Consider the following 12,552-nt stretch of genomic DNA (forward strand, 5'->3'; position numbering starts at 1 on the left):
GTTACTGTTCCTTTAAAATATTTGCTTGAATTATGCTGCCTTGGGATAAGTGTAACTTTGGAGTCAAATATATTGTGCAAGAGAAAAAGAACTAGGGATGCACCAAATGCTGGATTAGTTTGGGGTCCAACCAAATTCTAGCACTTTGTACTGGATTTAAATTGGGCTCATCCAAATCCAAGTCATGTGACTTTAAAGCACTATACAACTGAAAGCAATAATTTTTGTTGCTGAAAATTTATGGATTTTTAACATTTAAATAAGGTTCAGATTTGGTTCAGTATTTGGCCAAATTCAAAAATGATGGATTATGCTATTGCTTGGAGCACAGCTCAACAACACTGGCTAAGCTGATCAATGGTAGAGTTGCTTGAGGAAACAGTAGGGTGTCCTATAAACCCACAGCTGTTTGAGATCTCATATTCCATAACACGCTTGACCTCTGCGTTACCAGTCCAAATAAACTCAGTGACATTTGTTTAGTGCCTTATTTAATCGTCTGTATGATCTCTTTGTTCAGGGGGCAAAGGATTTAACAATATTAACATGCTATTCATTAGTGATGTGCCTCTATGATCTGCTGATTACAAAGTATTCTCGGTATGCAAGTGACCAACCCACGTGTCATACTCTACAATAAAATCTATTTTCTAAAAGGAGCCAGCAGCACAATACAAATAAAAATACACATAGATAAAACACATGTATTGGTGCCCCATGCCCTTCCTTTCACCACCTATTTCTCTTGTCATTTGTGTCACTAATAAAAAGAACAGCCCACAGAGAGATACTTTTCACTGAATAGCAGCCTATCAGAATGCACAAGTTCCTTGCCATGGATGGGACGTAAGAGCAGATGGCACAGCAAGGGAGCACAAACTCTTAAAGGAGAAGGAAAGGTAAAAAGTAAGTAAGCTTTATCAGAAAGGTCTATGTAAATACAGCCATAAGCACTCACAGAAACGCTGCACTGACTTCTCTGAAAAAAGATTTGTTGTGTCTGTAATTCCTGTGCCAGAGACACGCAGCTTTCTGTTCTCCGCTCTTTCCTGCTCCCCCCTCCCTCAAGAATGCTAAGAACTCACTCCCCCCCTTAGGAATGTAGATCTGAGCCAATCAGCAGGAAGCTTCCTCATAGTCTAACTAACTGAGCATGTTCACTAGGTCTGGGTGTCTGTGCAGGAGTGGGGCATTATGGGAACTTTCTTTACACAACTCAGCGTTTTTTCTTCCTGTTTGGCTTCTGATCTTCTGAACAGGTGTAATACGGGGAGTTAAGGGCACTATTGAGACAACTGAAGATATGCCTGCTGCTTGAGATTAACTCTTTGTTGGCCTTTCCTTCTCCTTTAAAGGTTAAATTGCCAGGTAACATGCAGGGGTTCAGGTAACGGGTCTGGCAATACCAAAAAGCTGAACCTTCCAACTGCCCAAACCCTGCAGCAGAAACTCCACATTGCAAGCCAAACCCGCTTATCCTTCAGGGCCTGCGGGTAATTGGATATACCTGCACATCACTAATGGAGAGCTGAGCCTATGAATCCATCCTTTGGGCATATATCACTTCAGCTCACCCATTTGTTTCTGTTGTTTCCTAGCCCATGTAAGAAGATTATAAATCTTTAGGAATGACCATGGGCTAAATATTAAAAATCAAATTTTGTTGAAGTTCCAAAATTTTGTGTTTAACTGTAAAATAGAAGTAGGACAAATACAAAAATACTTAAAGGTCAGTACTAAAATTAAGGAGAACATGCAGCTTTAAACTCCATGGTATTGGGGCTTAGAGCTGTGCATGGAGGAAGCATGAGGCCAGCTACAGGAAGATTTGGGGTGAAGGCTTATTTGCCCAGGCTGAAGGACAGTTAAGGTGGCCATACACAGGCAGATTTTAACAAAGGTTGGACATGCCAACTCTATCATAAAACAGAACAGGCTCTCCATTGTAAGATTCCTGTGCCTTTTGCTCTGCAGAATGTCGGACCCTGTTTATTAAGATCCAGCAACCTTAATGACACACCATCTGTGTGTGACTTTAGGGCATTTTATTTATAAATAACATTGTTCATTCAAAATCACATGCTCTTTGGAACCCCATATGCTGCTATTTTTAGAACTCTAGATGACCATCACAGGATGTAGGTGAGCAGCCATCATTGTGAATAATTGAGGAAATCTACCCTGTGGTAGGTTTAAACTGAGCCCCTCGGTGACTGGTCACACATTGCAAGTCATGCTTTCATATATGAACAAAAAGATGTATGAATCCCAGTAGGTCATGTGTCCAGCTTCACATGGCCTTGTGTGTTATTTTTTAATAATACTTTTGATTTTAATTGTACTTTATCTTCCTTGTCCATTCTTATATAGCTCAATTGATAGTTCTGTGCTATAGGTGGAATCAGTTGGTCAGAACTAGTCCCTGACACCAACAGTTTACAGTATTTTGGTGGCTGAGGCACAGGTAGATTGACTTCACTAAGAGTAGACCCCCCCATATCAGTGAAGTCTGGGCACCCAGTCACAAGATGTAGCCAGAAGAACCTTAACAAATACCACAATAGAGGTATGTCTGCCTTCTCTATACTCTTTATATGTATGGACTAAACCCTACATGACAATGGTTTTCTCTGAACGGTTCTTTCCACCTCGGCAATCAAAACCTGGGACCCTGTACACCAGATGTGGCTTGGCCAGACATGGAGGCCACTAACTCTGCTAAGCTACTCTGCTTCTCACCCTAGGTACAAGGAAGGGGGCAGCCAATGAGGAAGCATTTTATGTGGAAAGTGGCTATTTACAGATGGGGGGGGCGGCACTTTTAAAAAAACGGCCTGGTGGTATTAATGTTTAGTTTTCTAATCTGATCTCCAACCCATACACAGTGCCACATAGTTGGATAATCTTGAACATCTGATCCAGGCCCTGACTGGCAATCTGTGGATTCTGGCAAATACCAGAGGGGCTGCTGTAAGATGCCACAGACAGCCCCTATTTATTGGCTGGTTGGGGGCTCTGTGTACTTTAAATGCCAGGGCCTATTTTGAATCCCAGTCTAGACTTGCTCTGATGAACCCATGCACCAGCACATCACACCCCTTGGACTGCTGCAACATCTCCTTCTGAACTTTTGTGAATTATAAAATAATGGGAGGGCTATGAGGTGTGATCAGCAGCTTGTGACCAGCCTATCTAAGAGACAGCGGCTGCTCAGTACTGCAAGCCAGTAACAACTTCATAGAAGCTAGTGAACAAAATCCAAATCAAAATGAATTAAAGTAAATAAGTATCAAACTAGTATAAAATAAAGGTATAGTTGTCCTTTAATATTATAACTCTTAAAGCATTAATAGATTCACATATGTTTACCTTTCCATATCTTTGTAGCCACCATCACCCCATACCTCTTGAATAAACAGGTTGTGCCAGATGATAACATTCACCCCTTCCTGGTTGCCCTATTTGTAGCCGTTGATAGGGTTCAGTCCTTATACATCCCCCAGGGCTGCTAATATTAGCAATATGTTTATTTTAAGCTGTTTTGTGTCCTTATGATAAACCAGAATATACAATGCTAAGTTCATAGGTGTGCACTGAGCATTTCACATCCAGCAACTGATTGGTGTAAGGATATGCCAGGACCAAGTGGTGCTTATGGGGGCCTGGGCTGTAATAGAATGTAGTGGGCCCACATAATGAATGGCAGCAGGCCATGTTTATAAGCAAACTGTCCTGCACAGCAAAATGCAATTATATATGACTTGCATCTATACTCGCTCTTTACAGCTTGCCCCTAGAGCCAATGCATCTCTTTACCATGCTGTGATAAATTGCCAAGGGCTCCCTGTCTGCTGCTGCCTGGTTGTTAGGGTATTCAACCCTAGCAACCAGACAGTCATTTAAATTCCAAGCCTGAGAGCTGAAGAACAAAAGTAAAAAAAAAATGAAAAATGTAAGGAACAAAACTGAAGACTGACTGACTGAAGACTGAAAAAATGACTATTGCCTACATCATACTAAAACTTTTATAAAGCATAGTTTGTTTTATAAACAGCCCCTTGAAAGATAAATAAACCTTAAAAAAAAATATCTGAAATTGCTCAACATGCTTTTCTAAGGACTTTTAAAATTTACATTTTTTCATCAGTTTCAGAGATTTTTAAGTTGTTAAATGGAAGTATAATGAATTTTGTAACAACAGGGCCACCTGCTGGTCAGTTCCTGTCCTGTAACTGTATGGTCTAAAGGCGGCCATACACAGGCAGATTTCAGTTGTTGATTCCGGTCCTTCAGAACAATCGAATTAGCCCAGTATTGCCCACCTGTTGGCCAGATATCTGTCAGGGAGGCCTGCCAGAGGGCCCAATACACGGGCAGATAAGCTGCAGAGTCGGATTTAAGGTGGTCATGCAAGTAGCAATAACAATTTCGTGCAAGCATTTTTCGCACAAACGATCATACCCACCCTCCACTGACGTTCAGGGCTGAATCGTCAGATATGGAGGTAGAAACAATAGAAATTCTACCTCCACCTGCCGATTCAGCCCTGAACGTAGATTTTGCTTGGGCACCTTCAACGGCGTCCAAACAAAATTGACAATCGACCAGTTGACTGATATTTGCAGCCTTTTGCGACATTGGTCGCCTTTTCGAGCCGCCATACATGCACCGAATATCATACGAAACGAGGTTTCTTACAATATTATCGATGTGTGCATGGCCGGCTTTAAGGAACCCCATTTGAAAAGCTGGTGAGATTTAGAAGAAAAAAGCAAAGAATTAAAAAAAACTATAGAAAATAAAAGATGAAGACCAATTGAAAAGTTGCTTAGAGTTGGCCCTTCTATAACATTCTAAAAGTTAACTAGCCCTACTTGTATGTTTAACCCATCTTAATGGTAGAGAGCATAACAAAGTCATCTCCTATAATAACAGCAGGAGTTGTGTGTGGCTTTCCTTGCAATATCACCAGTAGGGGGCATCTGAGGATCTGATTTTACTTTTACATTTGTAGATCCAGGATTATGGTAGGTCCTGTCCCTCTTTTATATTAAAAAGGTTTTTCTTGTATAAGGAGGAAAGGGAAAAGGAACAAATATGTAGGACATGTAAGTAGAAGAAATTAAAGAAAGGGGGAAGAACTTGAAGGAGGATCCCATGCACTCCCTGTACCACTCTTTGATATTAGTACTGTGTTGCACTGTGTGATCCACATATATAGCGCCATTGGGCTTATCATTCCCATTATGTACGTTAAGATCCTATGGCATGAGGATCTATTAATCTGCACCACTTAGTAAGCAACTAACTTCTCGACAACCCTCGAGAAGAGACTTGAAGCAGTCCATACTATTCTGATCATGGATATCCAGTAACAATGGTCAGAATGTATTGCATGCAGTATTCACTCTTGTTTCTAGGCTGTATTCACAAAAATTATATGTTGTGAGGACCCTTTATGTGTGTCCCACTGAGTGCTGCCAGCGCTTCCTCCTACAGACTGTATTTCTCAGTGTAGTACCCTATTTGTACCACTAGAGGGTTTTACAAAATAGGAGATGAAAACTGAAACAGAAGCTGTAGTAACTGTGTTACCTTTTCAGTAACGTATGTATGTATATCTTTATTTATAAAGCGCTGGCAGCAGTATTTAAGACAGACTGTAGGGGGGAAAGACGAGAGTTGGGAAGGCCATTTAGTAGCAGGTTACAGTAGTCTAGTTGGTATAGAATGAGAGTATGCATAAGAAACAAGCTGTTACAGTTGAAAGAAAGGAACGGACTCTGGCAATATTAGGTAAGAAAAAGTGACAGGTTTTGACTGTGGTGTTAATATGGAGAGAGAGAGGAGTCAAAGATCAGCCCCAAACAACGTGCCAAGTCAACAGTAACGTGACCAGGGCTGTCATCAGGAGGGGTACAGAGGGTAAATACTAAAGGAGGACATAGTCTGCATACATGGGCAGATTCCAGCTGCTGATATCCATCCATTTGACCATTTTGGCAGCTTATCTGCCTGTGTATGGGCATAAACGATGGGCCTGCCCAACTGACATCTGGTCTGAAATTGTCCAGATCTCAATTGGGCAGGTTTGATTTTTCTGTTGGATCGGGGACCACATTGGCTCATTGATGTGGTCCCCAAACCGATGGCGCCTATACCTGCCATTCTGAGTTGATAGTTTGGGACCGAATTAGCCCAATATCGCTCACCTGTAGGTGGGGATATGGCAAGACAATCTTACCATGTATGGCCACCTTAACAGACCATGCAGAGGCACGGCTTTATGAAGTGGGTTGGTCTTGTGGATTATGGGTAGGTTTTATGGCATAATGGGGCATGGCCTTGGCAGATGGGGGGCCGTAGGTCTGTCTATGCATGCCTCAAGAATTGTTTTCCTCATTGGGTTCCTGCTAACTTGTTAGTAAGTTATTATCAGTATCTTATTCCAAAAGATTACGGGCCACTAACATGAATTTGCTCAACTTCTAGTTATGTTATAGGATGCCGTTCGTTGTACTATTGCATGGTGCAAAGACCAGCGGGCTAATGTTTACTCCTGAACCTTACTTTCCTCTTCGGATGAAACAGTTTTGTTACAATTGTAAGATTGTACAATCTTAAAATTGTAGATTGTAAGCTCTACGGGGCAGGGACCTCCATCCTCTTGTGTCTTTGACTCTTAACTTGGTATTTATCTTGTATCCATCTGTATTTATTGTTGTACTTTGTATTTATCTATTATTATCTTAATAACCCCCTGTTTGTATTAATGTATTCTTCTGTACAGCGCTGCGTACATAAGTAGCGCTTTATAAAGATATACATACATACATACATACATACATACATACATACATACATACATACATACAATTCGCCCCCCACACTTACAATATAACAAACAACTGCCCCGCTATATGGAAGGAGTTGGAGAGCACTGATTGCTCAATATAAACAGCATCATCCTGTTACTGTATAGTGACACCTAGTGGCCATTCTGTATAATCACACCCCAGTCTGTGAATTATTTTTTCAATGGACTCGCGGCTAAGCGTTTCCCTAACTATTTCTAGATACCAGGGCTGAAAAAATTCCATATACCGGGCACATTGACTGATACAGGGGCACCCCCCCCACCCCACACACATCGGGTCAGAAGGATTAGCCCGCACATAGGCTTGTGGGCAGGGCATATTTTGGAATGCGCACATGGACGTGGGCGTGGCTTGCGCGCCTACTGGTATTCTCCGGCATTCTGTGGGCGTGGCTTTCTCGCCAGCAGAAACTCTAGCTCCTGTACCCTACTGCACCCTATAATGGCACCTTCATTAGTGCCCTTCTCTCCGAGTATTGGAGGCTGCGGACAATATCAGCGGCAATGTTGTATGCGAGCAGTCCGGTCCCCGCAGTTTAGAACTGGGACCATAAGCGTCAAAGGGGAGCTGGGCGGTGTCAGACGGAGGAGAACGCCCCCTGGGTGTGGCTCTCGGCTGCAGCGGGCTGGCGGCACAGAGTACGGGTGCGGTTTAGGTAGCGGGATGCGGAGATCCGGCCGGTCCGGTAAGTACTGCGGGTACATAAAGGCTTCTAATGGGTACGCTTGTGGGAGACGGTCCGGTTGGGAAGATATTTTAGGGCTGTGATTCTGTTGCCGACAGGTTCTGGTAAAACTGAAGCAGAACGTGCTGGAACGGACAAGAACAAGATCACTAATGTTCCTATCTGTTTGTTAGACTTTTTATTTAAGTTTTTTACTTTACATATTTACTTTTGCCCTTACCACTTCCTGTTCATTGGCAAAAAAAATGTGTGTTATTCTGCTTTTGGGTATATTTTCTATGGCTCAGATAATCTTATCTGGGTAGGTTGGGATGTGTGGGTGCTAGGGGTCGGGGCTGGCTAGGGGTCGGGGCTGGCTAGGGGTCGGGGCTGGCTAGGGGTCGGGGCTGGCTAGGGGTCAGGCTAGACAGTAGGGAGGAAACAGCATTTGCCTTCCCCCAAAACATCACTTATCTATAACTCCAAAGGACATAATATAATGATTAATGGTTTGCACCGGTATAAAGTTTTAAGAGTATTCAAAACAAACTATTTATACCCAAATCCCATCCTTTAACCTACACACATTTAAGTCTTTGTCCTGTTTTGGGACTACTGGTACAATTTACATCCCTCTAACTCAATGATAAAGCTATAAAGATACTCCAGTATGCCTACTTACTTGTTTCTTCAGAAGCAGGCTAAGATCTTCACTTGGGGCTACTTAATGTAGCTACTGAGTGAGCCAAAGCAGCTGCAGTATAGGTTAGAAACTGACCCTACAACTGTCAGGAGAGTCCAACCATAAGTGTTATCAGCATAGCACTGGAAACATATTGTGTCTCCAAGACCTGTTATATTTTGAGGCTCAGTTAAAGGTTGTAGCTTGAAGTTTGCCATGTTGTCCTCTGAAGTATTGACCAGTAGAGAAAGTGGTGTGTGCTAGCTTTGCTCCATCATGTATTCAATGTAAACAATGTGAAGAATGAATACAGCCAGAATGGCAAACATATCAGATGGTTTCGCAATTTGACCCCAGTTTGTGGGTTACAGGAATTTACCTGGCAAAAAGTGAAAAATGTGAGAATCATCCAAAGTAGATGCTGCAGTGGTGGTGTTTTTAAAAAAAGGTATTTATTAGCACATAAACAGCCTAATGCGAGTATGAGTAAGTGTAATGTTAGGCTGTTTATGTCCTAATAAAATAAAATTCTATTCAAAAACTATACCACTGTAGCATCTGCTTTAGACAATTCTCACTTTTTCTGAGATATTGACAAGCAAAGTGGACTGTGGTAGTAATGCTGGCAAAAGTGAGGTGTGCAGTGTAAAATAACGTACTCCGGCACAGTCTCTAGGCAGCTTTTATTAATTCCAGTGAAATACAAATACTTATACATGGGGAATATTTATTAACATTAGAGACTAACATCACCTTTGATGTTGTCCATAGCAACCAATCAGACCTTTGCCCTATAGGGGCAACAACGACTGGCCTGAAATCAGGCAGGTTAAAAAATTCAGTCGGACTGGGGACCTCATCGGCTCGTTGATGCGGTCCCTGAACCAACAGCGCCCATTACAGTCGTTCTAAATCGATCAAACAACCAAATTAGCCTAAATTCCCCCGATATCGCCCACCCATTGGTGGGGATATCGGGAGAGGATCCGCTTGCTTGGCGACCTCGCCAGGTGAGCGGATCTTTACGTGTATGGCCACCTTTACTTGTAGGTGACCGTTCAAATCTGATTTGTTGCTATGGGCAACGCCACCAATGACATTTGTCTACAGTTTAATATGCCCCGTACTGTTTACTTGAGGGCTCCATAAACGTCCATTGCCATATTGTGAGCATGTGGCCATATATGATGTTTGCAGGGCAGTTTATGGTTTCCATATTCAGTGGGACTGCAAGGGGTGATAGTGACATTCTGGTGGCTTGTTCTTCTTTCCTTCACCCTTGGCAGTGTCTCGTGCCTGTCCTACAATTTCCTGTACAAGTAATTCCCATGGCATGTTCACACTTAGAAATTTAAGGAGTATGATGCCTTGCCTTTCCCGGGAGTAAGGGGCAAAGCAATAACAACTTTTGTCAGACAAAAAAGCATCTATTTATTTCCAGTTATTTATATAGCACTGATGCATTTCCACAGTGCTTTACAGAGATTATTCATCATTCACATCTGTCCCTGCCCCAGAGGAACTTAAAATCTAAGGTCCCTCTCACATTCACACACACTGCGATCAATTTTAGTCAGAAGCCAATTAATTTGCCTGTGTGTATATGGAGAATGGGAGGAAACCCACACAGACACAGGGAGAGAATACAAATGCCATGAAGATAGCGCCCTGAACTCAGGACCCCAGCGCTGCAAGGTAGACACCAAGCAGTATCACTTTTTATTTATGTGTAACAAAGTTTAAAGCAGCAATTAGTATATAGCATCCATTTAATATTAATAACAAGCTTGTGGCACTGGTTTAAATTTACATCATAGCTTTAGATATGAAACTTGGTAACTAAAAATTTATATACTGGCTCTTGGAGTACTAAATCTCCCGCAGCTGGCTGGGCCCCCTTGCATCATAATGGAATTATGTATTGCAGAATGTCAGATGGCTGGGAAGGGTGACAAATTTCCATAGCTCGTGGTTCTTGTTTGTGAGACTTCTGGCTAAGTCTGAGGTGAAACCATAGCAACAAACTCAACAGCTACTGGGGGTCCTGTATAGACAGGAGGCCTAACTAATATTGTGTGAAAAGCTCATTATCTTTCCCAGAATTGGGGGCACAGCATTTTACTTTTGGCACAAGAACCATTTGTTTTCAGTGTCTGTTAAGGTATGAGTTTGTCCTGTCCTTGTGGCATGTACTAAAAAGAATGTCTCCATTTTGCTCTGCAGTTGAGGATTCCACACACACCTCATCACAACCTGCACACAAACCCAGATATTTCTGAGCCTCAGGCCTATCTTACCATGTCACTTGACATGATATACATAATTTCCTTGGCTAGAAGACTGCTTTAGTCCTAACTTAGGGCAAGGTTACACAGGGGAGACTGTCAGCCTGCCAAGTCTCGTGTTTGTTGGCGGATGTCGGTTGCGGGCACATTCAGTGCTTCCGGTTGCAGGCACAACTAAAAAATTTTTTAGCATACAGATGGATTGTCAGCCTGCACTTATGTGACCTTGCCCTTAAAGAGGACATGTCACCTGAAGAAATAATTCCAAATTATTTTCTATTGTGTTTGTCAAGCAAAATACATTTCACTTACACTATGAAAATTATATAAATCTTGTTTCCTTCAGTCTTGGAATTCACAATCACAGCAAGCAGGTAGGTTCCATTTTGTGGGCACTGTTAGTAAGGCAAGCTTTGTATCAGCCCAAAATCTTGTTTATGCCCAGATGTAGACCAAGCAGGCTTGATTTTCCTACAGGATCGAGGACCCCATCGGCTCATTGATGCGTTCCTTGCTCAGACTTTTCGTATCCCCTGCATTGTAATTCAATCATGGGCATATCCGACCCCCTCTACACATGAAATGTATGGCTATCCTGGGTTTAATAAGTATGTCTTGCCTTGGTTGTTTACTGAACATTGCAATGTACTGGTTGAAAATTGTTTTTTGTTTTTTTTTTTTACTTGTGGGTTGCAAAGCAAAAGAATGCACAGCTTGCTTTTTTCAGAATCCCTAATCCTAGAATAGCACCATGTAGAACAAGTATCATGAGACCTGGGAAAGTCTTTTTTTTGGGCTGTTTATTGCTTCTGAATTGGGGATGCCCGTCCTTTGAAATCTTGGCTATTCTTTGTGCACTGTAACACAGAATAAAAGTACACACAATGAAACCAGCAAGGGGCAAACTGGCCAACCATTACAGGGCTAATGAGGGGGGGGGGGGGTGGAGGCTGTTGATTCATAGCAGAGATGCTTATGGATAGAATCTATACAGTCAGGCAGGGATAGAGAAGCAGTGCTCAGGCATTTAGGGTTTACCAGGAAAAAGAAGATGGCTAATCCATTACAAATGGCCCTGGATTCAAAATACAGCCTGGCATTTTGAGTTCACAGAGGCACAAACAGCCTTCACCAGCCTGAAACGTGGTGACTGTCTATGGCATCTTACCACTTTGGCATTTGCCAGAACCCACAAATTGCCAGTCCGGGCATGATAACATATATGCTGTAAGGTGATGGTGTCTGTCACAGGGTTGCTGGGGTCAAAAGCTGTTCTAAACCATTAAGGTCCAGGCAGCAGAGGTGTTTGTGTGGCTTCTTGGGGCAGAAACTGTGCTGACTTCTACTGTGAGGGTAGAGAAGCTGCTGTGATTCATTATGAGATCACTGGTATAGAAAAGCAGCGATACTCCTTTACAGGGTTGCTTTAAGAATAAAGTGGTGGCTACTATTTCTGAGGTACAGAATTGCTAAGCAGCTGTGGGACACTTAATTCTTTAGACAGCTGCTGGGGGGCATTGCTATGCTGTCCAAAGTTGTTGTGGATCACCACTCTCTGGGCAGTGACTGGGTCACTTCCATTTATTTATTATTTATTCCTCTTTTCATTATCACAAGCAGCAGAAAAGAATTCTGGGCCTTGGTGGTGTCAGGCAGTAAAGCACTGTGTACCCTGCGCTCCCTGTCCATCAGAAATGAAGTGCTGCTCCCGAGGGCCAGTGAATAGGCAAGTGTTTGCAGGCAGCAGGCACCCAGCCAGAGCCATCTGATTATCATGCTGCTGGCCAGTGTGCTTGGCACTGTCATCGTGCCGCCCTGATACAGCTGCTGTAGTACCCAGCTCATGGGCGATTTGCACTGCTACAACCTCTTGCAGCCGCAGTGGAATTCTGACAGCCAGCAGGCATCCTTTTGTTTGTTACATAACAGTTTCATTAGTCTCTCAAAATAATAGTGTTGTGATAAGAAGGGAGCTCATTCTTTGCTTCATTAAGTAGCTATTTGCATAACAAATTGTCTTCTTTTTAATCAGCTTTAATGGAT

At 42.6% G+C, this 12,552-nt stretch overlaps 2 protein-coding genes across 6 annotated transcripts in view; both read left to right on the top strand.

The window, feature by feature from the left end:
* Positions 1 to 477, top strand: part of sec23a (Sec23 homolog A, COPII coat complex component) — a 56,475-nt gene extending 55,998 nt beyond the window's left edge. The window contains 1 exon segment of the mRNA NM_001079191.1: positions 8 to 477. The gene's annotated coding sequence lies outside the window, so the exon portion shown is untranslated.
* Positions 478 to 7,347: 6,870 nt separating this feature from the next.
* plekhg3 (pleckstrin homology and RhoGEF domain containing G3) overlaps positions 7,348 to 12,552 on the top strand; it is a 66,219-nt gene continuing 61,014 nt past the window's right edge. For 2 of the 5 annotated variants that reach the window (XM_004917284.4, XM_012969107.3), the window contains exon 1: positions 7,348 to 7,563. In XM_004917284.4, the coding sequence (XP_004917341.3) occupies positions 7,389 to 7,563 (175 nt within the window). In that variant the 5' untranslated portion in view covers positions 7,348 to 7,388. The remainder of the gene's footprint in view (positions 7,564 to 12,552) is intronic. The other 3 variants (XM_004917285.4, XM_004917286.4, XM_012969108.3) reach the window with 2 other exon arrangements.

This window comes from Xenopus tropicalis, chromosome 8 (genome assembly GCF_000004195.4).
Source record: "Xenopus tropicalis strain Nigerian chromosome 8, UCB_Xtro_10.0, whole genome shotgun sequence".
NCBI classification, from domain to species: Eukaryota; Metazoa; Chordata; class Amphibia; order Anura; family Pipidae; genus Xenopus; species Xenopus tropicalis.